A 25,737-nucleotide genomic window follows, 5' to 3' on the forward strand; every position below is an offset into this window, starting at 1 on the left:
TTGTTAGTTTGTTTATGTTTTTCGTTGTTTATTGGTTGCCAACGAGTCTTCTTCTTCAACAAAAAAAAGTGTTTATGCAAATTGTTTGTGGTACTTTATATTTTATGATTATAATCCAGTTTCCAAACACTTTACAAAAGTTTGCGTGCAAAAGGAAATTTATTTAGTGCCAGTTTTCACCCCAATATTCTTTGCTATACACAGGTAAAAGTGGAAAAAAATTATACAGAAAAAAAACTGTTTGTGATAGTTCATTTTATTTGGATGTTCATTCAATCACAAAAATTTGCATAAAATTCATAATTTTAATTCATTTTTTAATAATAAATATATACGTTGAATTTTGCCAAAAATAGCATTAGGAAATGAAATATTATCAAATAAATTAAGAATTTCAAGTAAACCATTCAAAAGCTCTGACAGATATAGAGACGCTTACTATTATGAAAATAATTGACCAAATTCCATTTTGAAATAAAACAACTTGCGTAATTATTTTTTCAAAAAATGTCGTTTTGAATCGAGGTCGTACTCCTTAAGTATATACAAAATTTGTTTATAAACAATATAAAACGATGCATGCATTTTGCAAATGATTTAACCCAATTCTGATAACACAGAGTCCAAATCTTGTTGCAATGTAACCGAATCATCACGTAGTTTGTTAATTTCATCAACAAGACGATCCAAATTGGCTTGTCGCAATAGATTGCCTTTCTTAAGTGCTGCCAATCGACCTTCGTGCCGTTTGATACGTGGTTCGAAATTCGTTTTCTTCTTCTCATCGGATGCGTCCTGAAATATGTAACAAATTAAACACGAATATACACGCGGATCGCAGGTTCTATGACATCTTTTAAAAAAATACCTCTGGTTCACTCTCTTCCGTCTCACTATCCGAAGAACCTTCAGAGCCATCAGAGTCTTCTGATTCAGACTCTTCGGCTTCGCTGTCTTCTTTTTCATTTTCACCTTCATCTTTTCCTTCGCCTACAGATTTACATTTTCGTTATGTTAATAATATGTTAATGCCCAATATTATTATGTTAGGTTTGAATTTTTTTAATCTTAATAACGTTATTATTATATCGCCATGATAATAACATATTATCTTAATAATATGTTTGAAAATATCTTAATAAGATTTTATTAAGATCAGCCGTATCTTAATAAAATCGAATTATTATAATCTCAATATTATTAAGATATTTTCAAACATATTATTAAGATAATATGTTATTATCATGGCGATATAATAATAACGTTATTATTATGTTATGTTGGGCCAAACATATTCGAATTATTATTATGTTATGTTATATGATAATAATATGTTATGATCGGTAAATCTGTACCTTCGCCATCTTCATCCTCATCATCTTCGTCTTTCATTAGTGCAGCCATTTTGTCAACTTCTCGTTGTAATTTCTTAAACTTCTTCTTTTCGTCTCTGTAAAGATTTTTTTTTTTGAAATTTCATTATATTTTTCCACGTTTGAATTCAATCTCACTACTTACTTAAGTGTAACTTGATTCTTTTTCATTGATTCTCGAATTGCTTGTCGCTCTTTCTTTGCGTTATGTTGTTTATCCTTAAGTCTTTCTAATTTACCCTTCAAGTATTTAACTTCGCGGGTCAAACGTCTTTTTATCCGTGCTTCCTTTTGCTCTTCGTCCAATTCATCGTCTTCTGGGCCGGACGAATCGAAATCTGGTTCGGGTGTCGTTTCCTTAATGGGAGCTTCACTTTGACGACGTGAATTTGTACTCGATGGCACACCCTATACATATAAATAAAATGTCAGCCTTTTTTACTCGATAAACAAAAGCGCTAACTATATAACAAACATTTTGCGAATATGTTAATTTTCTATTCTGAAGTTTATAGAACGAAATGAAAAATTCAAAATGCCATGCAAAAAATGAGTGCTGTTATTTTTTCTATTCACCGGAAGATCGACCGATGTGTGTACCTTATCGTAAATGTTAATTGATTTTAAGGAACCGCAATAGCTGCACCAGTCGTCCTTTTTGTTTGCGTGCGAATAAAATTAGACAGCGAAAAATTGATAAAGCGAAAAAGAAGCAGAAAAAAAAATCTGAAGCCATTACAGAAACTAACAACTTTACCTGTGTCTGTGCCAATTTTTTCTCCAATTCAGCAATCTTACGTTTTTGCTCTTCAACCTCACTCTTGACTGAATCCAATTGGCCGGCTGCATCTTGATATTTCTTCTCTAGCAGTTTCGATGTGTTTTGTGCTTCTTCAGCTTCGGATTTTAGTGAATTGATGAGTGCATCATTGTTTCCACCCGACGACGAACTCTTCACTTCACCGCCACTCTCACCGTCGTCCGTTTTCGATTTACTTAATTCGGCTTCTAAATTTTGTATTTTGGCTAATAAACGTTTATTTTCACGCTCTTGTGCTTCTTTATTTCGTAGCTCTTGGGCTAACATCTGTTTCGTGCTCTGTAAATCATCGCGAAGTTTATCGATGTCATCCATTTCATCGGCAGAATCTGGAAATGTTGTCTCCTACAAATGAAACGATGAATATGTGGTTATCTTTTACAATTTGTGAATTCTTGAGCAAAACAAAAAGCAGAACATGATATGTGTACCTCAACTGGATCTTGTCCCATACCCAATTGCGCTCGAGACTCGGATTTTTGAATTTGTTCTTCGATCGTCATTTGTTTACGGAATTTACGCAATCCTTCGAGTACCGGCCTCGAGCGATCATTTGTTTTCGTTGGTTTTAATTTAATGCCAAATTGAATCTGTTTCAACAATGCATTGTGAACATTTGCTTTTTCCGATTCAAAAACAAATTGCCCCTTTATATTTGTTATTGTTTCGGATTTTAGAATTGGATTCGATCGATCGTTACATTGGACGTGGCGTAGTTTTCTACCCTGTTCCACTTCTTTCATCATATCAGACCAATCGGGACGTCTTCGTGGACGTGATTTTAATTTTTCTAACGTTTCTTTTCCCTTCTCCGACATTTCTTTTTTACTAAAATCTTGTGGCGCACATAAACCGGGTCTAAAATGTTGAAGAAAATAGATTAATTCAGTATGTGATACTTCTTTAATTATGGGCAGGTTATTCTTACGGTGGAGGCGGTGGTGGGCACATTTTCGGAGGTGGTGGAGGTGGTGGTATCGATGCTGAAATTATAAAGCAATCAATCAAATATTACAATTGCGAAAAATTTCATAGCAATCTTTTGGAAGCCATTGAATTCAAATAAAAATTCAAATTCCATCAGCGTTCAGCGTAAACATTCGAAGCTAAATAAATTCAAAATTCTTCCTAAACAACTTTATTACCTTAGTCAACCGAAATGAATAAAAACAGAAAGAGAGAAAGAAAAAGAGAGAGAGAAAGTGTAGATATATAAAATTCTGATACGGATATTTCATACGTACTTCGGAAAATTCATTGCTCATGTCAAAGCCATTCCAAACATCTACTTTAACTAATGAGCCAAAAAAGCCAAATCGATTGCCAAATTGCAGATAGTTGTCGGTTTCCATATGCTGTTTGAGTTTTTTTTCAGGATTTTACAAAAGGATTTTGTAAACAAACATATCATGCAATACGAACTTTCATGAATACGCACAATTTTGAATACTTAATTGAAAATCTATATATGTATATGAATTCGTATCTGTCGGTGGTTGTGAGAATGCGGTCATAATTCATTCGATTCCTCGAATTTATTTTTGGCAATGAAAATGATAGACAAAATATTTTTGGTGGATTTGGCATGTGGGAGAGGCATATATACATTGAATACACGAGAAAAAATTTGTGCAAAAAATAGGCGATCATTTCCAGACGATCAACACATTTTCGACATCATCTACGTATGCATTCGTTTTAGGAATTTGGGGAACAGGGATTATTTCGAATGACGTTATTGAGGAACGCCAAGAGCGCTATGATTTTTTTTAAAAAAGTACATTTAGTGCAAGGTTAAGAGCATGACATACGAATGTAAAGAATAGAGAAAATAAACGAAAATATGTCGCTTAAATTAATGCGTTTTTGGCACAAGAAATTTATGACAAATTTACACCAAAGTGGATTAAAACAAAACAATTGTTGTGTTGTTTCATTCATATGGCATGCGTGTGTATATGTGTGGCAGTTCATTGGCTGTGCGCTATTCAGAGAACACGACATTTAATTCATTTCGAAATGTGCATTATTCATTAAGAGTTTCGAATTACTTGAACGACATTTCTGCATCATTTATATCGAATTATATGATTTGTGGCCATGCCGCATGTGTGCAAAATGTTGTCTAGTATGTGCACAGTATGTTTTGAATTGTGTTTTCTGTGTCTTCAAAATAAAATGTAATTTCACAAGCCAATGAACATGGGAGGTGATCACTAAACTATCATCATCATCACAAACAAATGAATAGAAAAAAAAAAACGAACCGGACAAAAACTGAAATGAAATGTAACTCACGTTTTTTCGTTAAGCTATCCTGCTTACGCAATTGTGGTCGTTGAAATTCGAAAGTTTTCTCTGGTTTTTCCTCCGGTAAAATGGGCTTTTCAACATGACGCAATACTTTTGATTCGGGTATCGTTGGCGGTGGTGGTTTTGGCTTATTGAGTTTGTCAAGTGTGGGGACTTTTTTAAGGGCCGGTTTTGCCCAGGCAGGTTTTGCAAACTTACCACTTGGTGATTTTTTCACTTCGGCCGGCTTTTCGACTGGCTTCAATTTCACTTGGATCGGTAGCTTGTGCTTATTTTCATCATCCTCCTCTTCCGAACTACTTCCGGACTCTTCAGTCTCCTCTTCTTCCTCCTCCGAATCGGTAACTTCTTCATATTCAGACGATGATGTCTCATAATTATCTTCGGGTACGGTGACTTTAACCTCTTTTGGCTTTGGCTTTACCAATGGTTCCGGTATCGATGGTTTTCGCTGCGTTACAACTGGCACTTTTATTTCACGTGATTGTAATTTTACTTCTTTTTGTGTGCCATTACTATCGGCTGGAGTTGTTGTTAAATTCCGTTTCGACCATGGTGCTTGGGTTGTCGATGTGGTTTTACCAGCATCTTTTAACCATGGTGCGCGTGTTGTAGCATTCGTTTTTGGTACGGCACCATCTAGTTTACTGGATACCGTTGATGTTTTACCAGCCGGGCTAGACGCTTTGCTAGCTGCAGTTGGTGTTTTACTAGCAGCGCTAGGCGTCTTGCTAGCGACGCTCGTTTTTGTGCCTGTTATTGGCATCGATAAAATACAACTGTCGAAATAAAAAGTTATAACCGTTTAGGAATAATGCAACAAAAATAGTCTTTGATCTTAAACTTAAAAAAAAATCACTTCATATTTTAAATTTGACATCATGTTTATTGTTGAATATGAAATTTTTCCAACAGTTTTCGAGTATTTTTTTCGAATATTTTCAGAGTGATGATATCAATCAAAATGAAGCGATAATGGAATTTGTCAAAATCCTTTTCATCGCCAAACTTTTTCTTTTTCTAATTTAAGCCGATTTTAAATGTTAAAAACAAAATGAAGGCTATTTGAATAAAAATACACATTGTTTTTTTCCTCGTTCAATTTTGGCACACCCATATGATTCCGAAAGAAAATAACATATGTCATCCAATCAAAATATCCTAACATGTTTAAGATGAGTTTTGATTTGAAACGAAAAAAAGGAATGTCTACAATATTTAGCTGCAGCCTTGTGTGCAGCGTGGCGATTGACATAAGTTTATAGTGCAACACAAATCAAATTCATTTTATTTTTCCTTTTCCTTCTCTTCTTCGATCTGGCGATTATTGCATTTGCGGAAAAAAATGTTTCAATCGACTATAAAAGTGTGAATGAACAGAGACGGCAATATTTAAATGAGATGGCGAAAATCATATCTGTACGCAAATGTTTGAAGAGTGTGCATGCAATCGAATTTTTTTTTCACTCTCGCGACATTTCATTTGGTTTCAATTTTTTTTTCGTACGTTCGCTTATTCGTATTCTAGTTGAGTGTTCTATCGAGTGAGTCCAAAAATAACATTTAGTTTTAAGCGGCGGGTGAAAATCTTTAGCTGATTCTACGTGTTTTCGATTCGATTTTTTTTTGTGTGTGAATATATTTTGTCGTTGTTTCTTTTGACCGACCGAACAATTTTCTTCGTCGTTGATGCCTTTTTATTTGGGTGATTTCGAAATCGTTGCTTTGCCTACTAAGAGTTTTGTTTTCTCTCATTATTTATTTAATCGCAGTTATTTTCATTTGATTTTTCAATGTGATGTCATTCACATAAATTATCAGTCATAAAATGCGTATTTTGTTTTGCCAATAACATTTAGCCATGGCAATCAGTTGGCCCACCCATTCATTCAGATGAACGAAAAAAATATCAAAAACACTTAGCCATTCATATCAATGACATCTTCGCACTTTGTATTCACATTATTGTCTATACTTTTTTTTTGAGTTTCCATGAATTTTCACATATTACCTTCAAATAATTTCACGGCAAATATTACCAAATCGTAATTGAAAACAATTAGTTGAATGCAATGAAAATTTGGCGACTTGCAATAACGATGCGCAATTTCTTTTTTTTTTTAAATAAAAATAATCGTTGCTTGTTTCAAGCGTTCTTTTACAGTTTACTCACACAGCAAATTTTAAATTTTATGCACTGCAAATTTTAATCGACTTCCGAATGGTTCCTTTCTTGTTCGAATGTGTAGCACACAAAAAATCAGTCTTTTTTTGAAAAATTACTGTGAAAAATGAATATAAAAAAAATCGAATGGAAAATGTTTGCAATTTTCACTGATTCGCGATATTGGTGACGCTCAACTAAGCATTTGTCCGCCACTCGACTATTACGACTGCCCGATATTCATGAAAATCTCACTACAATGACGCGTATTTCGATCGTTAACGAATTTAAGTTTTCATTTCGGTATTTGTGTGCACGATTCCACTGACGCATTCTCAGTCTCTACAGCTGTGGGCGTTCTATCGTCATAACGTTCATTCGAGCACACTGTGGTTGTGTTTTCTTTTCTCCGTGTAACTATTTTTTTTCTGAATCTATTTGCGAGAATTTTCATGGATTTTCACATGTGTGTGTTGTATTTCGTCATCCGACTGATCCTCATGGCTTATATGCGTCTCTTTTTTCTCATTCAATTCACACATGTATATATAACACAGGCATGTCGTCTACATACATAATTGTCGAATTTCTATTTTTGCTCGAAGACGATCGTCTTCGATTCATTCGTATCGGTTGCCTTCTTCCTTTGCAATTTTCTCATCATCTGATGTTTTTTGTGTCGATATCTCACACACTGACCTCTGGATTGACTGAGTTTTCCACATACACATACATATTCGCGTGCTCGCATATATTATAATATATTCGAACACGTTTCGGACTTTGCATTCGCGATATACAATGAATTTGACTATGATTTAGTTTGTTTGCTATTTGATTTATAGGTTTTGCTTTCAAATTGGAACAACTTATCATACACATCATTTGAATACAAGCTATACATATAGATTTTCTTCGTATTTTCATTCGAGATTTGTTTACAAATTGTCATTTGCGTTGTTAAGCATTCGTATCAACATTAATCACACCATTGAATTAAGAGCATTTCAATCGAAAATATCGCAATTTATTATTTCCAACAAATGGTGTGTGTAAGTCTCCATTTCTGAAATCTAAATGCATGAAATTGAATTTAATTCACATTGCATAAGTATTCGGTTTATGAAATTCTTTATTAAAAATAATAAAAATATAAAAAAGTCCTAATTCTTTGAACGATTTTTTATTAATTTGATTGTTCTTAGCAATCACATCATTTATAATATCTGTAATATTTTCTTTAACGATATAAATTTTATCTCGTCATCTTTTATGCCAAAATGTGGCCAACTCTGGATCTCATTGTATAGAGCTTCGCCTGGACAGCTTGTAGCACGAACTTGTTTATGTCCAAATAAAGTATAATTGTTCGATAGATACTGTTTTTCTACAGCATGTTGGATCAGATCCTTTGTTGCCTGGAGCATTTCATTTGTTGGAATCGCATCTTCTGTCGAATGAATACCAAATTTGAATAAAGTTAATGTCCGTTTTAAGTTTGCAAGAAATTGGTGCATTACTTACGTTTGCCAAAGTCCCCAATCAGACAAATACCAATGCTTCTATTATTATATCCCGGAGCGTGAGCACCGATTACATTAAAGCCACGACCCTCGTATACTTTTCCATCTCCAGCTATGAAAATTAAAGCAAATTTTATCTGATGCAAATAAAAAAATGTACTTGATGAAAAGAAGCATCACAAAGAAAAAACAGAAAATGTAACTCACTGATAGCCAATATTGTACCAACCGCGTTCAACCTGATGATATCGTTGCATTCTTTGCATCGCTGTAACGCACTCTTCGGACGAATTACAAGATAATGGTGAGTAGGAATGGTGGATAATGACGTAGGGCACGGTTTGATTTATTAAATCAACGTCTTTTGCTCGCCTTGCTCCCCATTCATCGCGACTCACAATCTCCAATAGCATAACTGACTGCGCACAGAACAGCACTAAAAAAGTAATCAAACCATTCATTTCTTTGATTTTAATTCGTACGATGCATGCAGTTACTTGGAGCATCTGGTTTGACAATATAAAAAGTATTTTCTTTCTAGAAAATAAACGGTCTTTTCGTCAATAGTATTTAAATTTTTGGGCACTTGCTAAATGAAAATCCAATGCACAAAAAATTTAGTATGTTATTTTATTCCAGAGGTCATTGCATTGCAATATAATGAGTTCTGTTTTTTAGTTTTCTGAGTATCAAGTTTGGGACTTCCCCCAGTCATGCCAACGAATTTGGAAAAGGGGAACTACCGCATTATCATTTCAAATATTTTAATCAACGTTGTTTACATAACGCCTGAAACATTTCCTCATTTAATATTTAATCAAACTTACGTTTGCAAATAATTATAATAATGTGCATGCATAACATTTTTATTTATTTAGGGGAAAATCCTTTGTGTTTTTTTACTTTGAAAATCGAAAATTGCGACACTCAATATTCATTTTGATTCACAATTCAATCTTTCACAATAATTATACGACACAACTGTGAAAATTAGTTTGTCATAGACCTTTGATGCTATTTGATAATGAAAATTATACCGATTTGAACAAAAACGATTGACTGAATCATTTTTCTATGCAGTGACTAAAATCTCGTAGACGGATTTGCAGTGTAAACTATTAACAGGACTTGAAGAGAATTTTAACTTTTTTCGGGAGCATATCACCAAATTGCTGTTTTATTTCGCCAGTTCATTCGTCGATTGTGCACTCAAATGTTGATGTTTTCATTGAATTTTAATGATCCAGTTACTTTGGCTGAAATCAATTTACGAATCAACTAGTCATCATCAGTATCATTGATAAGACACATTTTTATAAACAAAGTCTAGAAAATAATTTACTTCATTGTACTTATATTGGAATTGAAATAGTCAACTCACAGGATCATATCATATGTGCGAATGATTAAATTTGAAAGAAAAATACATTTTAAAGTACTTCTTCTTTTTCTTCTGATTGTGATTCGTCTGATTAAAGAATTAGTCATTTTTTTGATGTGTGTTGATGTCTTTTTTTATCTTACAATCATCTAATATTTATACTAAATTTTGTTAATCGTCCCAACAAATCGGAGCAAGGAAATCCCAAAATATATGCTGACGTCCCCTTATAAACTCGAACTTCATTTCTTTATCTACTTACGCAAATTACTTCAAAGTTATTAATTTGTAATAAATTCATACTTTATTTATAATTTGAAAGTTTCTTTTAAAATACTGAATTTTTGCATCAACTTAAAATTGAAAATAAAATATTTGATAACTTGTGTTATTTATGAAATAAAAATTGTTCAATAATAGGTGAAATATCGTGTTCCATTACGAATGAGATTACTTATCGATTTTTCAGTCATCCTAACTATCGGCTCTGCGGATTCTAGCGGCATTGTTTGGTTTTTGTATTTGTGTTTGTGCCTGTATTGCTTGCGATCGTGATCTTTGTATTCGTACAATTTACGCTTGAGTTGGTTGTGTCTGTGGTGGCTGTACCGTTTGTGTTTGACCCATTGGTTCTTGTTCGATGTCAATAATTTTGGCAATTTCACTGAAATGTGGCCATTTTTGAATCTCATTGAATAAAGCTGGTCCGGGGCAAGCTGTAGATCGAACTTGTTTATGTCCATACAACGTATAGTTGTTCGATAGATATTTTTTTTCAACTGCACATTCGATTAAGTTCTTTGTAGCTCGAAGCATATTCTTTGGGGGCAACACATCCTCTTCCAATAGAATAAAAGCAGCATTTTTTGACAATAATGAAATAAAGTCAAATTCAGTGTAAATAATAGCAACAAATAAGAAGTCTTAGAACTTACGAAAGTCGCCAATCAGACAAATACCAATGCCATTGGAATTATAACCTGGTGCATGAGCGCCGACTTTATTAAAACCACGACCTTCGTACACTTTCCCATCGCCTCCGATCGCAAAACTGAGTAAACATTTTCAAACGTTATTAATGTCTAGTGACAAATCATAACATCAATGATAAACTCACTGATAACCAATATCGTTCCAACCACGTTCAATTTGATGAAATTGTTGAATGTTTTGCATTGCTGCAATGCATCGCTCAGAGGTATTGCAAAATTTAGGCGAGTTTGAATGATGAATTATGACATATTGCATAGTTTTATTTATTGATGCAACCAACTTCGGTGGTTTTGCTCCCCATTCATCACGGCTCACAATTTCCAATGACATAATTGACGATGCAATGAACAACGCTGTAGCAAAACAATCATTTTATAGTTTAATTTTGTGAATCATGAACCTTTTTACATTTCAATTGATCTTATTGAATATTAAACATGACCAGCTTGAGAATATTAGACTCAATACATACACTAACTGATGAGAACTGTTAAAATGAATTTAATTTCACAAATGCAACAATTAAAAAAATTAAAATGATTATTTAACGTCAAAAATGTGGATTGAAATCAATCAAAAGAGGTGTTGTCGGTGCCGACTCCAAACACCAAGTGTGCCAAACGACTAATTCAATTTCGCGGTCTCTTAAAACGACTAATTCAATTTTGCTTACTGAACGGTGGTTTGAATTGCAATAAATAAATTAAATGCATTCGGAATTGGCAATGGTCAAGTTGGTTATGAGAATTTGATACAACTTCATTGTAAATCACTTTAAAACAAAACTAGAATCGTATAGTTTTATATGATTGAAACGCGTAGAAATTATGTAAATTAAAATGATACCCATAATAGCAAAAACGTTGATTATTTGAATCATTGTCAATGGCAAAACTTTGGAGGTTGTTTTTTTTTCAATTTGTTTAGTTTTAAACGAAAAAAAAGCGTATATATAGTAGACCAACAAATCTTCACTATTTAACTTGAACGCGAGAGCGTTGTGACTGAATCGAGTCGAGCCAACTTTTAAACTGAAATCAAAATGTCAATACTAACTGATATAACCAAATTGCGATTGATTATACGCTTTTTTGCTTTTTCACCTCTACGTTCGTCAATATTTTTTTCTATTGAGTGGCTGATTATTATTGCCACTTTAAATAACACTTCATTTAAAGGGTTGCGTTCACTATATTTTGTTTATGTTCAATCGATTTCATCTATAAGCAGATTGAGTTTTTTATCATCCATGACATTATCATTCATAGTCATCGTATGCAAACACATCAATGTTATAAATGAGTAGATCATTTTTTATGTATAGCAAATCAGTTGTCAATAAAAAAGTTAACATAATTAATCGATTCGAATGTGATCGTCCGGTTTTTTTATTTTGTTTTGATTCTTAATTTGATTAATTTTATTCTAAACAAAGAAAAATACAAACATACATGGAATGCACGGTTGACAAACCACTTGCGATACTTGTTTTATCACAATCTCAGGGGAATTCCCTTGTTTCAGCTATTTAATGACATGCGAACGGTGTTGTTAACAAAAATCAAGTGAATTTTGGCTTCGATAAAATGGACGTATAGTTATAGCGATTAATTGACCATTTGATTGATACATGCTGATATTTGAACCGATTTGTCCAACGATATAATCGTAATCTAATTCCAAGGGGGATTTTTATACAATCATTGAAACTATTCAAATTACATGGGTTCATTAACTTAGCCCAAATAACTAGACATCTATTAATAATGAGCACCTGATATATCATTTCAATGTTTATTTCTATTTACAGAATGAAAGCGGTCAAAATATACGATGCAAAAGCGCGAAAGCGTGACATTGATGAGTGGAAGTTTGAAAAAAAGAAAACCGTCGACAAATACTTCGACAAATGGTCAAAAATCACAACAAGGTAATGTCAAAATTGGTAGAAAGTCGTTTAATATTTTTTTAAAGGAGTTCTAGTGTGAGATTTGATGTTTATTCGTATCGATTGGCTTTTTTGTAGATATGAACAATGGACAACACCTGAATACTATCAAACTGCGACTTCAAACTACCACAATAGTGAGGAGAAACGAAATCGATCGGTGGCCTTAGAAAGTCGACGCGAAAAATTGAAACGATTATTGGACACAGAAAAGGAACAATATGCAAAAGAACGTGAAGGTAATTAGCTTTTTTTCACTCGTGTTGATTACTTGTCATTCATCGGATGTTATTTTGAATGTTTATAGAATTATCGAAGCCAAAGCTGCGTGGTGTATCAACTGAAACACTGAGAGGGATTCAAGAGGTGTACAAGCGAACGGAGGAAGAACGGAAACGACTTGAATTTGAATCACAATTGTACAAACGCTGGCGACCCGGATCTCGCGAAGAAAATATTTTGCTGAGCTCAAGAAGTAATAACGAAGCATTGGCGAAAATGAATTGGCTTGATAAACAGGTAATTAATTTTTTTTTTTTAATTTATTAATCACAAAAATCTCATATTCAATTTATTTACAAAGATTGCTCAGCAACACGAACGAGAAAAGATCGAGCAACAGCGTGAAGTGGAGCGAGTACGTTTGCTCGAAGAATTGCGAAAAGATGATGAACGATTAAGTGCACGAAAAGCTGAACGTGACGAAGAAGTGGCTCAAATCAAACAATTCCAAGAGCAACAGCTTACCGAATTAAAATCACGTGAAATTGAAAGCGAAAAATTGCGAAAAGATGCCATTGAATTGCGTGAATGTGAAAAACAACTAAAGGTTGAATTGGCAAATTTAAATTTGCATGCAATTCAACGCCACGAACGAATTCAAGTGTCACATAATTTCCGGCGTATAAAATTTCAATTAAAAAGTCAATCCGAATCAATTTTAAAGGATTTACACTATGACATTGGTGTTTTAGAGCGATTATCCACTTACTATCACACCGATGATCAACAAATTGCACGCTTACGTGATAAATTTGAAATGGAATGTGACTTGGAGATACAAAACCAACGACACATCGAAGCAATGTATGAATCAGAGGCAAAAGTTTTTGCTATAAGACAACAGGAGATTTGGTTGAAAGAGTCACATGAACGAGAGAAATTATTACGCAAATTAATTGACGATCAAATCCATCAGATTAATACTGAAACCGATTATGTAATTGTACGTCAACGTGAACTCAGCGATTTGCGGGATAGTCTCCGTCGTTCGATTGACAGCTCAAATGATCGGATGAAAAACTTACTTGGCCTGAACAGCATTGATGAAGAACAGCGAATCAAAAGTGCCGAAAACGTTCGAAAGTCAATAACGCCGGTGCTCAGTACTCCAAATACCGCCAGAGAAGACAGTCAAAGTGAAATATGTTTGCCGGATCTGTTTTCAAAAACAATGAGTATTAACAACGACAGCATTGACTCACCGATATCATCTTCGGGCAGACCTCGTTTTGGACGCAAAAAAGTTGCATGGACCTAGGGGGGGAAACCCGGTTCTTTGTGGTGAAAAAAATGAATCTCATACATTTTCAAATAAGAATAAAAAAAAAGACTTTTTGTTCCTGATTTTTATAATTGACATTTTGCCATTTTAATTAAAAAAATATTAAATACACTTGTACAAAAATGCATTGTGTTTTTGTTGTTGTTGCTGCTGTTGTTGTGGGCATTTGCGCTACAAATAGAGTTATCGGTTTGTATTTTTCACTTGATATAGCACTGTGTTCTATGTAACTATTGCTCAATTTCTACCTGAATGAATTTTTATACATATTTTGCGAAAAGAACGAGTTTTGTCAAGTTTTTTTTTATTCAAGCAGTCATTTCACCGCGACTTATTATTTTCAAATACAAACGTAATTATATAAATTGAATTCATGTTTTTGTTCATGGTTTAACCATTTAATTGTTTTAAATTCTTTTGTGACGTGAAAAAGGTCGTATTTTTTTCTTTTTATTTTATAACAAAGTCTCAGTGAGTGATGTTTGGTTCGAACTCGTTCCTTTCTCTCAGTTGCAATAAACCATTAGTAGTATTTTTTCGTATTTTTTGTTTAATCATCTGTTTATAAATAAAAGTTCATCATTTACATACACGTAGAAATATAGTAGAAATATTTGTAATTTTAGTCACCATACATACAATGCACATTATAATTTTAGTATCATGTGAACAATCAGCATATCATTAAAGGAGATAGAAAAAGGGAAATAGCTTATAAAAAATAGCTATATAGTATTGTGACCAATGCTTTAATGAATACCTGGATTTCATGCATATTCCATTATATTGATAAAGCTGAATGAATGCATATTTTAAATGAACGTATTTGCACACACAACAATGCGGGACAATCGATCAGCTAAGCTATTTTCAATGTATAAAAGGAAATTGAGTGAGCATTTTTATTTTCGTAAAAAAAAACATTGATTTTTCGTTCGTTGTTCGTTGTGCCTCGTTTAATATTTAAAAAAAGGATTTCTGTGTTTCTCAGAACGAATGACGTTTTCTTTGGAAAACTTAGAAATAGGAACAAATGCAGCAAATGTGCCTATCCATATGCTATGTTTTTTTTTTATTCGATTTTCCAGATCTTATTGATCTACCGACTTACAGCTAGTCAACAACCACATATTATTACGAATGTCCTCACAACGAGGGCATTCTTGGTATCAAACACTGAAAAATTACAACAAAAAACTTCTTTTTTCAAAAATGGCGAACAAAATGTTGTGATATATAGCAAATGATGGTGACATGAAATCGATGTGAAAATGCACATGGTGCTTATGGTTTGATTGCCATTCGGTATGAATTGAAAATAAATTTGCATCAAAATATTCAGCTCCAAGCTAATTTAGCTTTTTCTTCACATTTTTACATTTTTGTTTTTTAAATTAGAACAGAATTAGTTCTGACACAAATTCGGTTGTTTGATCGGTATGTATGCAGCAAAATAAAAACGGTTGGCATTTTATGGTATGTGATGCGCTACTAATTTCGATTATAATGTTTTCTACAACATTTTCATTTAAATTATTATGGATAATTTCAGTGGTGAAGGGCAGAGTATCATTTTGTTATCTGTGATTTGGCGATAACAGAGAACCACACTCATATATACACATTGATCGCATCCATTTCAGAAAAAGTACATTGGTTTTTTGAGATTTGTTTTAAACAAAATAAAAACTTAAGTTTGATCAAAAACCAATGCACTTTCAGCTTTTATACAGATATTTCAACGCGTATTGTATACACTTCACCACTAAAATTATTAGCTATATTAGTTATTACATTTGTTTTTATTCAATCTGTTTTACAAATATCCATTAAATAATTATCATTTTCAATTTCATTTTTTTTATTTTCATTGTTTTTAAGATAATGTTTTTTTTTTATTTATGATGAAAAGAATTTCTTTTGAAATTTTGTGTTGTGATTTAACTCCATTGTTTTTTTTTTTCATTCTGGGTAATAATTATTTATACACACATAATATAATTGTAACCAGGTCAAAGTAGACTGCATCGAGATAACCAACTGTCGGTTTTCCTTTTTGGTTCTGAGGCACGCAGTTGATGGCCGCCTTTGGGTGGATTATTTGTTTCCTGTGCACAACGAAACCCCATTATTAAATCATAAATGTATTGGAAAATTTGAATGAATAATGCATTGTGACATGGGGTGCAATTTCAGCGATTGAGTTCAGCGCTCTCAAGGCGATTCAAATATTGGTTTGAAAGGACTTACCATTCGTTTTTCCATTTTCGCTTTGATGTCGCTGGCAAGCGTAAAGAATGCCTCTTCAACATTGATGCTCGCCTTAGCCGAAGTTTCAACGAATTTTATGCCATACTCAACAGCCAATTTTTCGCCACGATCTTTCGTTACCTATGTAATTATCGACGATTAATTTTCGAGAAGAAATAAATAGAGCGAGAAGTACAAAAATGATTCGAACCTGTCGTTTTTCATTGAGTTCACATTTATTTCCTAGGAGCATTTTTTCCACATCGGCCGAAGCATTCTCTTCAATATTTCTAATCCAGTTTTTAATGTTTTCGAATGATTTTTCATCTGTTATATCGTACACAAGCATAATTCCCATTGCGCCACGATAATATGCTGTGGTGATTGTTCTAAAACGCTCCTGACCGGCCGTATCCCTTTAATTAATAAAATGAACCAATTGAATGCATAACCAAATGAATAAATCAATTGCGATGGATTCAAAATATCACCACTTACCATATTTGAAGCTTGATTTTTTTCCCATCTAATTCGATCGTTCTAATTTTAAAATCAATACCTAAATACCGTGATGAATGAAGGAAATGTGAAGAGGCAAGAATTAGGTTATTGTTTATCAATAATTCATAAAATGATTATCGTTCGTTTGTTCTTTGGTATTTTGTGTGAATGCGTGTGGGCTGTATATGTCTTTCGTATTGTTTTTTGTGAATCATGTTTAGCTTATCGAGTTGGTTATCGCATTGAGAGCGTTTGACGTTTTTAACATTGTTTTAACGATTGCAAGTAGTATTTAAATGATATGATTACTGCATTTATGAGAAAAACTAACAAAATTTATCTTGCATTCTCGTTGATTAAATGTCGTATGACTTTTGCTTTTTTCAACTGTAAATATTTACGAAATATGTAGCACCGCTTCCCGTTGGATGTACGAATAAAATATTAAATGTACATTATTATCAAAGTGATGTTGTCACCCGCGTAAATTCATGATTCATTCAGCTACTTTATCGACCAGCAACAATGTTTTGTACTTTGTGCATATTATTTCCTTCTCGTCTCATTGCGCCACAGAAAATTACAAATAAAATGAAATCGACTGCAGTCAATACTGGAAACTTGATGTTCGATCCCAATGACAACAACGTATTTAAATAAGCTCTGCGGAGACGAAATATCGAGAGAAAACACAACTCAAATACGTATATTATGTGCTCAATGGAACTAATTGCATCTATTAGTAAATTGGTTTGCTCAAGTAATGCCAGCATTTAATCGATGTGATTAAATAAAATACGCACGCATGTAGTGCGTTGATCTTGCAGCGCACATTAAAACATGATAAATGGTATTTCATTTTGCCCCGAATCACTTTCAATGCACTCGATATGTGATCGCATACACTTATTGCCGCCATCGACGTCGTCATCTCAATGGAATATATTGAATGCTGCCGTTGATTGAATGGCTTCGATTTGTTTTCAATTTTAAATTAAAAATAACTTCAAAGTGGCTTATGAGGAAAACCACAAAACTGTGACGATTGAACACAATATGCATTATATGCACTTAAACCCAATGCTTCTCATAACATCCATTCTCAGATTCAGAAAATGAAAACAAACATTTTGATATGCGAACAATGAGCTCTTATTGTTTCCTGATTTAGTCGATTTGAAGAAGCACTTTGTAATTTGTGTGATTGAAATAAATTTTCGTCATACGAAAAGCACACATTTAATCAGTTTTAATAAATTCTCAGAATGCAGTAGCTGAACCGAATTAAATTCGCCGTTTATATGATCATATTTGCATATTGTTAACATTGAGAATGTAATTTTTTTTTACATAATTATTCGGTGTGCGGCGTTGCCATTGGCCCTGATGAATGGCATGAGTTTTCTATCGGTTTAAAAATAAACAGAAAATCTAAATCGCAGTAGACACTTATCAGAGAAAAAATATACATTATTTGAATAAATTTTTTGGCTCGAGATCAGGTCACACGAATATACACGATTTCTAACTACAATGCTACGATTTTCATCTTATTACAACGGAGAATAACCGAAACGGAATTTTTTTTTTCACTGCAAACAATACACCGAAGAAGAATGAAACTAACACAATTTTTAAATGGATAAAACGGAGCGCGATCGTAAAACCATTTAAAAAACTTTGTATATTGAAACACATGTTTAGATTAACAAGTCGATTAAGCTTGTAAATGATTCTCTTTTTGTTTAATTAACTTTTTGAACGTAAACACACACATGCCGCCAGCCGCCACAAAATTCAAGCACGCAAACGTCAATTTATCATTTAGTTTTTCACTTGCATTTATTTTTCACTATGTATGTAGCTATGAGCTCACTCACCTATGGTTGAAATGAATGTCGTGTTGAACGCATCTTCTGAGAAACGGAAAAGAATGCAGGTTTTTCCAACACCCGAATCACCAATTAACAGCAATTTAAATAAATAATCATATGTTTTTGCCATTGTGTCTTTGTCGTTGACGCTTTCTTTATATATGATTTGTATACGGTGTATTTGCGTGTAAAAGAAATATCTCTGGTTTGGCCTCAGATGTACGAACCTTTCAATCGAAACACGATGATGACTATATTTCTCACAGTGACACACACTCACTCCTTTCTAATACGAACGGATAAAACGATAAATGCGTATAACGACGTTTCAAACGTTTTGACTGGTATGTATGATTGTGTGTGTGTGTGTATGACTGGTATGTATATGTACACAATTCAACAATCAATCGGGGCGATAGAAACTCGGCTCCGTTTCACTGTATGTGTGATATACTATACACGTATATATATGTATGTTTTATTGTACACCCAATGGAGTGTGCGTTTTTCAACTGCCTTCTTGATGGTATTCTTTACAACTTTGCTCTCTTTTTTTCTAGTTTCTTTCTCGAACCATCAACAATAATTTTGGTTCTTTGTTTTCACGTTTGTCGAAATTCTGTAGATATAAACCAAAATTTTAAAACATTTACTATGCGATTAACATATAAAACGCGAGATAATGTTCAATGAACAATTCACAGCGCACAAATAACAAATTGTAATTGCCGAATGAAAATGAACAAAATGAATATCAATAGACACTCTCTTATTTTTATTATTAATTTACCGATCGCTTTTCTGTCAACTAAACTATTTCTTTTTTGTTTGAACCGGAAGCGTTCAATTGAACTGTTCTTTTAACTCAAACTAACTCACTGTTTCGAACTTCGGGCGAGAAATTGAATTGAACGATGATAAATCAGGCAAAAAAAAATTGTTAACACTACCGCTTTCTCTATTTGATGCTGTTCATTTCGCATGAACCAAATTACAAAACCGATGCACGATTTTTCGTATAAAATTTTTTGGTAAAAAACACTTAATTGTTCACTGTCTGTCAAATCGATTTGAACCAATCAAAAGCCAATAATAGTTTTCTCTTTCGATGACAACACATAATGCTCGTCCGATGGAAAAAAAATGCAGCGATGAAATGTGGGATATTTATTTACACTGTAGATGGCGCTTCACACTCCAAAGTACAATGTAATCCTTGGAAGTCACCGATTTGATTTCGTTGTTTTTTTCCCTCATTTTAGAGTTAGTGAATGTGTGTCTGGAAATTTATATTTTTCGCTAGAAGAACTGTTTTTCGGTAACTGTTCTGCGCGAAAATCGATTGGAAGCTACGGTTAAAGAAACACATAATTTTCGGTTTATTACTACTTGAATGACATTATTTGTGTAAATATCAAACGTTATAGTTTTACATTTTTTTCGTTCAATTGAATAATTTAATTTTAAATTTCATATTGAAGATTTTGCTGATGAACATATAAAATCAAAGCAAAAACACTTGTTGCATTTTGGTCGGTGGTGTGTTTATTTTGCACAAATCATTATTGTATTGGTATTGCAGCGGCAACACCATTCGTGGAAATAAAGAGAATCCTATTGACAGGCGGCCCGCTTTATTTTTGTGCATTGCAATAACATCAGAGAATAAGTGACTGTCATTGGTTGTAGTTTTGAATTTCAAAACGCAGCAAATTCTAGCGGTGCACATCACAATACACTCTTAGACAGTGCAAAGACTGGAACTGAGTAGAAAAAAAAACTTTTGTAAAAACCACCAGAGACAATTTTACATACGACTTGCTCCGCGTCCTTTTGGAAATAATTTCACAACAGCCAGCAAAAAGGAATCGCCAACATGAACGAAGAGGAAGAGTTTGACGATGATTTCAGCGAACATTTGATGTTTCCAGAATCACCGGAAGAAGTAGCGACAACAGAAGAAAACGCATTTGAAATAGTAACTATGGAACAAATCCTTCAAGATGTATACGAAGGCGTAGAAGATCTTAGAATGATTTTGAATGTAAGATTTTTAATTATTTTATGATGTTTCAAAAAGTAAAATATAGAAAAAATTATATGAACATTTTTGTAAGAATTTTTTTAAAGAAACACACACACATGCATGCATGCATATTTGAATTTAAACAAACGCTCAACAAAGTAATAAAATGAATGTTTATTTATTTAGCTGCCAAGTTTGGTGTCTGCTCGAATGTTATTGAGCCACTACAAATGGAACAAACAACAGCTCATTGATGAATATTACGATATCGGTGCGGATGCAGTTTTTCAACTAGTTAAGTTAAAAAATCCATTCAACATCATTCCAATCGTAGGTGAGCCAAATGGCACACAAGAAGATTGTCAAATTTGCTACGTCGAAACAGAGCCCGACGTAAGTATACGATAAATTAAAATCAACACGTAAAAAATCGGTATCACAATGGAAAATGTCTTAAATAAATCCGATGACAGGAACTTTACAATTTGGCTTGTCGTCATAAGTACTGCAAAACATGCTGGAATGCTTACCTTACAGAAAAGATAGCCAATGAAGGTTTAAATGAAGCAATCGTCTGCCCAGAACCAACATGCGGTGCGCTGGTTGACGATGAAGATGTTTTCCAATTGGTCGTAAAAGCGGACGTAATTCAAAAGTATCATCGATCCATTACAAATTCATACGTTTTGGTACGTTCATTTTTGGTAAATTTGGCGTCAATGGACCATTTTTTAAACATTTTACTTATAATTTCTATAGAATAATGAGACACTTGCTTGGTGTCCATATCCTGGCTGCGAATATGCAGCGAAAAAATTACAGACGGTTAAAACATTTTGTTCTTGCTTGTGTGGATTTGATTTTTGCGTTGAATGCCTTGATACCTGGCACAAACCCGTCACTTGCATTCAACTCAAACAATTTAAAAGTGGCAACGACGCAGAAATGTACAGATGGATCCAACACAATACCAAAGTTGTCAAATTTTGTCCAAATAAGAAATGCGGCGTCATCATTGAAAAGAATGGTGGCTGCAATCACATGGTAAACATTCATTTAATTTTTTTTCACCGTAAGCATTTTAAACTCTAAATTTATTTGATTCTATTAGACATGCCGTAGCTGTGCCTGGGAATTTTGTTGGATATGTTCAGGAATGTGGAAAGGACATACAGGTGATACAGAAAATAGAGTAGTAATTGTAAATCGAAGAAAGAAAATTAATTATTTTCTTCATTTTTCGTGATTTAGCCTGTAATCGTTTTGACGATACTGGCATTACTGGTAATCTTATAATGGCCAGGTATGTATTCTATTTTCAAAAAAAAAAAAATCTTTCCATGTTGTCCATGATTTTCGTAGATACAAACATTTCAACGATCGGTTCATAACCCAGCTGGAATCTTTAAGAATCGAAGCCAAAATCTATAAGGATATGGATGCCAAAATAGCCTATTTGCGAGAAAGATGTAATATGACCAATAATGAAGTATGTGTAAAAGAACAGCATCTTGTTCAAAAGTGTATTTAAAATGAAATTTTTGTTTTAGTTGAAATTTTACCGTGATGCGGTGGTAATTATACGCATTGCCCGCCGTGTGTTGACCTATACATTCGTGTTCGCATACTTTTTGGTCAACAACAATCACGTGGAAATATTCATAGACAATCAAACCGACTTGGAAAATGCCGTTGAACGTCTTTCGGAATATTTGGAAGAAGATTTGCATACAGGAACAATCGATGAGTTCAAGCAATACATTATAGAAACCGGCAAGTAAGTAACACAATGCATTAAACGACCGTTGATAAAATTTCAAATAAAAATGATTGTTCTCATTACAGATATTGCGAACAACGATGCCAAGTGCTTATGGATCATATTCGTGAAGCGGAAGAAAAACATTTGTGGGAAGTTAACGAACAATAGAAAGTTTTAATCAAATGTTATTTTTTACGATATATTCTATTCTCAACATTCTATCTGTTTAAAGTACAGTTTTTATACAATCCATTTTTTTTAAATATTACGATGTAAGACAACCATGTGATGAAATTTATGTGCTCATTTCGTGGACACATCGAGCAATAAACAATTAAATAAAGTTATTTTGGCGCAGAATTTCGTTCAAAGTTTTTGAAGACTCATTGTTCGTTTGAACATACAAGCAATAATAAAGCAAACAGAACCAAAAATACCCGAATCACTTGGTGAAACATTCAATGTATATAGAATGCATTTTGTTCATAGATTGTGTAAATTAAAATATTTAACTGTTGGAGTTCCGTTCACTGAGCAGTTCTATTTTAATTTCATTTCTGATTTCCATAATATTCGCAAGCTGTCATGCGCCAAATCTCATTTGGTAAAGTTTTGAAAATCAAGACAAAATATTCATCGCTTTTTATTATCGCTCTTTATTTCAAAAGATACACATATTATTCATATTTTATTTTATTTTTGTTGGATTTAATAGATTTGATTATATGAATTTTGGATTAATTTTGCTAGGAAATACAGTTTTTCGGTCCAATGTCTTCGCCATCTGTAGCAAATGTTATTCTAATATAGCGATATCTTTTTTTTAAAATTGAAGTAGGCTCTATCACCTTTAAACTTGATGGGTAAAAATCCTCTATTTGGCTATTGATACTTTGTAAGCGTTTCTCAAATAATCTCTGATTTCCATCAAAGTCTTGCCGAGCATATTTTTCCCGTTGCCTTGTAGACCATTGCCCCAATACGAATCGTACCTTGCATTTTCAATAAGTGTTGCATTCCCCGTGTCCAATAACATTTTTCGAATATCTTCATGCTGCTCAAATTTCGTCAAACATCCTTTGAACATCACATCATTGCGGATTCTATTCCAATCATTTTTGATTTGATAATCACGAGATTGACCCAATTTTTTGGCTTCTTTTGGACTTTTGACAGTTCGTATTTTTTCAGCATAGTTTAAATCTTGAAATTTTTCTGCTTGAAAATAGTGTTCTACTGTTCCATACATTTTTCCATCAACTTCAATTGGATAGCATGCAAAATTGGACATAAATCCATATTGATCATTTAAACGTTGAAATTTAATTACGTTGGACATTTTATAGAATATGTCAAAAAGTATTGTTAATACGTTTAATAAATATGCACAACAATAACAATAATGCTAACATGTATTACCGGTGTTAAGCGTTCTAAATAAAGTAAAGAAATGTAACAAAATTCGCATTAAATCAGAGATTAGAAACGCTAGAGTGTATTAACACTGTTCACTGTCAGTGAATTTTTGTCAAACTAAAATGTTCAAGTCATTTGATTTGAAATATATGACACTTCCATGGACACTGCACATCGCGATGAAATCATAATATATCACTGTGAGGTTATATAGATTCCGCTAAATTTTTTCTCACATATATGAGTGATGATGATGAGTTAAGTTGGTTGCACCCCAGGTATACATGATTCCAATGAAATTGAATTTCGTGGAATTAATTTACCGAAAAATTTACATACATGTTTAAATATAGACTGTTTGAGCCACCGCTTGTTTATTAAATTAGGATATTATGCAAATATGCAATGAGGGGCTGGTGTTTGAAATACTTACGAAAGAGGATATTTTCGAACTAATGAGAATTTTCTCATAAAAAATGCACATTTGAATTTAAATCAGTTGCTGCAACGTTATGTAAACACAGAATTTTCAATTTTCGGACCCTTTACATGTCTTTAATGTTATATTTTTCATTTCATAAAATATCTAGACTTGCTCGTAAGATCAAAAAAGCAAACAACAAATTATTGATGAAAACAATTTTCATTAAGAAACTATATTTTGATGTGAATCAGAATGCACAATAAATATTCATGAGAATTTATCCGATCAAATTATTTGTACTTTGTCACAGATTTTGTATCATCAACTTAATTACAGGGTGCGTCATATAACTGTCCCTTTTTTTCAATCGTTTGTTTTAATACTCAAATGTCTTGCGATTCACTCTGTCGTTTACCGTTATGTTTATTGGTGTTTACTCTAACTCTAATGATACTGCGCATTTATGTACAGTGTTTGTTTAGCTTGCAATAAGAATGGATGTGAAACGTCAACTGATACTAAATTTGCACAAACGGGGCTTGAGACAAATTGATATTCTTCAACAGCTACAAAATGAAAATATCAACTTGAAATTTGTAAAGCGCACAATAAAACGATACAAAGAACGGAGCAGCGTTGATATATTAAAGAAAACTAGACGAAAAAGATCTGTTCGTGCCAAAAATCTCATCAAACGTGTGACAGAGAAAATTCGCCGAGAACCTCGAAGAAGTGGACGAAAGTTGGCTCATGAGCACAAAATCAGTAAAACTTCAATGCGACGAGTTTTGGCAGAAGACCTGAATATGAATCCATTCAAAAAATGTCGACGACATGGTCTCACAATCAAAAATAAACAAGCCAGAAAGCAAACATGCAAAGAGTTGTTGCGCCGGCACGCAAACTCAAACATTGTTTTTTCAGATGAAAAGTTGTTCCTTTTACAGCCAAGCCTCAATTCACAAAATGATCGTGTGTACGCAACATCAATCCTTGATATTCCCGAAGATAGAAAAAACCATCGAACGATTTCAAAATGTTCCACAATTGATGGTTTGGGCCGCCATGTCGGCCGACCACAAATGTTCACTGGTTTTCGTCGAAGAAGGCGTAAAAATCAATGCCAGAGTATATATTCGAGAAATTTTGCGTAAAAACTTATTGCAACAGTCTCAAAGACTATTCAGAGGTGAACCATGGGTATTTCAACAAGATGGTGCACCCGCACATCATGCAAATACGACACAACAATGGCTACGCACGAATTTTCCTGATTTCATTGACAGAGACTCATGGCCGCCATCGTCTCCTGACTTGAACCCGCTCGATTTTTTCGCTTGGGGATACATGTCGTCGAAGCTAAATGATCTGAAAATTACGAAACGAACCACTTTGGATGCATTCA

At 33.4% G+C, this 25,737-nt stretch overlaps 7 protein-coding genes across 14 annotated transcripts; 2 read left to right on the top strand and 5 right to left on the bottom strand.

The window, feature by feature from the left end:
• Nucleotides 1–12: 12 nt before the first annotated feature.
• LOC116343041 (trichoplein keratin filament-binding protein) lies at nt 13–14,183 on the top strand. The gene is made up of 5 exons (XM_031770918.1): nt 13–204; nt 12,378–12,497; nt 12,594–12,754; nt 12,823–13,034; nt 13,099–14,183. Exons 2-5 carry the CDS (start codon nt 12,379–12,381, stop codon nt 14,053–14,055), a joined length of 1,449 nt encoding a protein of 482 aa, XP_031626778.1. The 5' UTR covers nt 13–204; nt 12,378; the 3' UTR covers nt 14,056–14,183.
• Nucleotides 416–6,898, bottom strand: LOC116343039 (titin). 5 transcript variants are annotated; one of them, XM_031770917.1, is made up of 10 exons: nt 6,518–6,898; nt 4,705–5,285; nt 3,122–3,176; nt 2,625–3,051; nt 2,131–2,538; nt 1,950–2,027; nt 1,519–1,781; nt 1,356–1,450; nt 869–990; nt 416–795 (listed from the first exon to the last, which is right to left on the bottom strand). In XM_031770917.1, the coding sequence occupies exons 2-10, from the start codon at nt 5,270–5,272 to the stop codon at nt 598–600; spliced, it is 2,214 nt and encodes a 737-aa protein (XP_031626777.1). In that variant the 5' UTR covers nt 5,273–5,285; nt 6,518–6,898; the 3' UTR covers nt 416–597. The 5 variants fall into 5 exon arrangements, with proteins under 5 accessions (XP_031626777.1, XP_031626774.1, XP_031626775.1 ...); XM_031770914.1 differs by having other exon boundaries at nt 418–795; nt 4,492–5,285; nt 6,680–6,898; XM_031770915.1 differs by having other exon boundaries at nt 418–795; nt 1,974–2,027; nt 4,492–5,285.
• LOC116343104 (peptidoglycan-recognition protein SB1-like) lies at nt 7,888–9,834 on the bottom strand. The gene is made up of 4 exons (XM_031771001.1): nt 8,691–9,834; nt 8,423–8,629; nt 8,195–8,305; nt 7,888–8,120 (listed from the first exon to the last, which is right to left on the bottom strand). Coding segments are annotated over exons 1-4 (552 nt in total). The 5' UTR covers nt 8,692–9,834.
• LOC116343042 (peptidoglycan-recognition protein SB1-like) lies at nt 9,972–11,580 on the bottom strand. 2 transcript variants are annotated; one of them, XM_031770919.1, is made up of 4 exons: nt 11,241–11,388; nt 10,692–10,920; nt 10,510–10,625; nt 9,972–10,413 (listed from the first exon to the last, which is right to left on the bottom strand). In XM_031770919.1, exons 1-4 carry the CDS (start codon nt 11,278–11,280, stop codon nt 10,148–10,150), a joined length of 651 nt encoding a protein of 216 aa, XP_031626779.1. In that variant the 5' UTR covers nt 11,281–11,388; the 3' UTR covers nt 9,972–10,147. The 2 variants fall into 2 exon arrangements, with proteins under 2 accessions (XP_031626779.1, XP_031626780.1); XM_031770920.1 differs by lacking the exon at nt 11,241–11,388 and adding an exon at nt 11,414–11,580 and having other exon boundaries at nt 9,974–10,413.
• A 1,808-nt stretch (nt 14,184–15,991) lies between the features above and the next one.
• On the bottom strand, nt 15,992–19,815 carry LOC116343043 (ras-related protein Rab-8A). Of its 3 annotated transcripts, none has more exons than XM_031770924.1 (6): nt 19,655–19,815; nt 18,711–19,323; nt 16,828–16,888; nt 16,541–16,745; nt 16,330–16,470; nt 15,992–16,187 (listed from the first exon to the last, which is right to left on the bottom strand). In XM_031770924.1, exons 2-6 carry the CDS (start codon nt 18,832–18,834, stop codon nt 16,092–16,094), a joined length of 627 nt encoding a protein of 208 aa, XP_031626784.1. In that variant the 5' UTR covers nt 18,835–19,323; nt 19,655–19,815; the 3' UTR covers nt 15,992–16,091. The 3 variants fall into 3 exon arrangements, with proteins under 3 accessions (XP_031626784.1, XP_031626783.1, XP_031626782.1); XM_031770923.1 differs by having other exon boundaries at nt 19,584–19,815; XM_031770922.1 differs by having other exon boundaries at nt 19,495–19,815.
• Nucleotides 19,816–20,185: 370 nt separating this feature from the next.
• LOC116342863 (potential E3 ubiquitin-protein ligase ariadne-1-like) lies at nt 20,186–22,852 on the top strand. Its single transcript, XM_031770648.1, has 9 exons — nt 20,186–20,748; nt 20,917–21,123; nt 21,204–21,419; nt 21,490–21,774; nt 21,842–21,905; nt 21,982–22,033; nt 22,093–22,219; nt 22,281–22,507; nt 22,576–22,852. The coding sequence occupies exons 1-9, from the start codon at nt 20,581–20,583 to the stop codon at nt 22,658–22,660; spliced, it is 1,431 nt and encodes a 476-aa protein (XP_031626508.1). The 5' UTR covers nt 20,186–20,580; the 3' UTR covers nt 22,661–22,852.
• A 297-nt stretch (nt 22,853–23,149) lies between these two features.
• Nucleotides 23,150–24,030, bottom strand: LOC116342985 (N-glycosidase YbiA-like). The gene is made up of 2 exons (XM_031770836.1): nt 23,912–24,030; nt 23,150–23,752 (listed from the first exon to the last, which is right to left on the bottom strand). Exons 1-2 carry the CDS (start codon nt 23,958–23,960, stop codon nt 23,367–23,369), a joined length of 435 nt encoding a protein of 144 aa, XP_031626696.1. The 5' UTR covers nt 23,961–24,030; the 3' UTR covers nt 23,150–23,366.
• Nucleotides 24,031–25,737: the final 1,707 nt, after the last annotated feature.

This window comes from Contarinia nasturtii, unplaced genomic scaffold, assembly GCF_009176525.2.
Source record: "Contarinia nasturtii isolate CC-2019 unplaced genomic scaffold, AAFC_CNas_1.1 Cnas_scaffold_928, whole genome shotgun sequence".
Lineage (NCBI taxonomy): Eukaryota > Metazoa > Arthropoda > Insecta > Diptera > Cecidomyiidae > Contarinia > Contarinia nasturtii.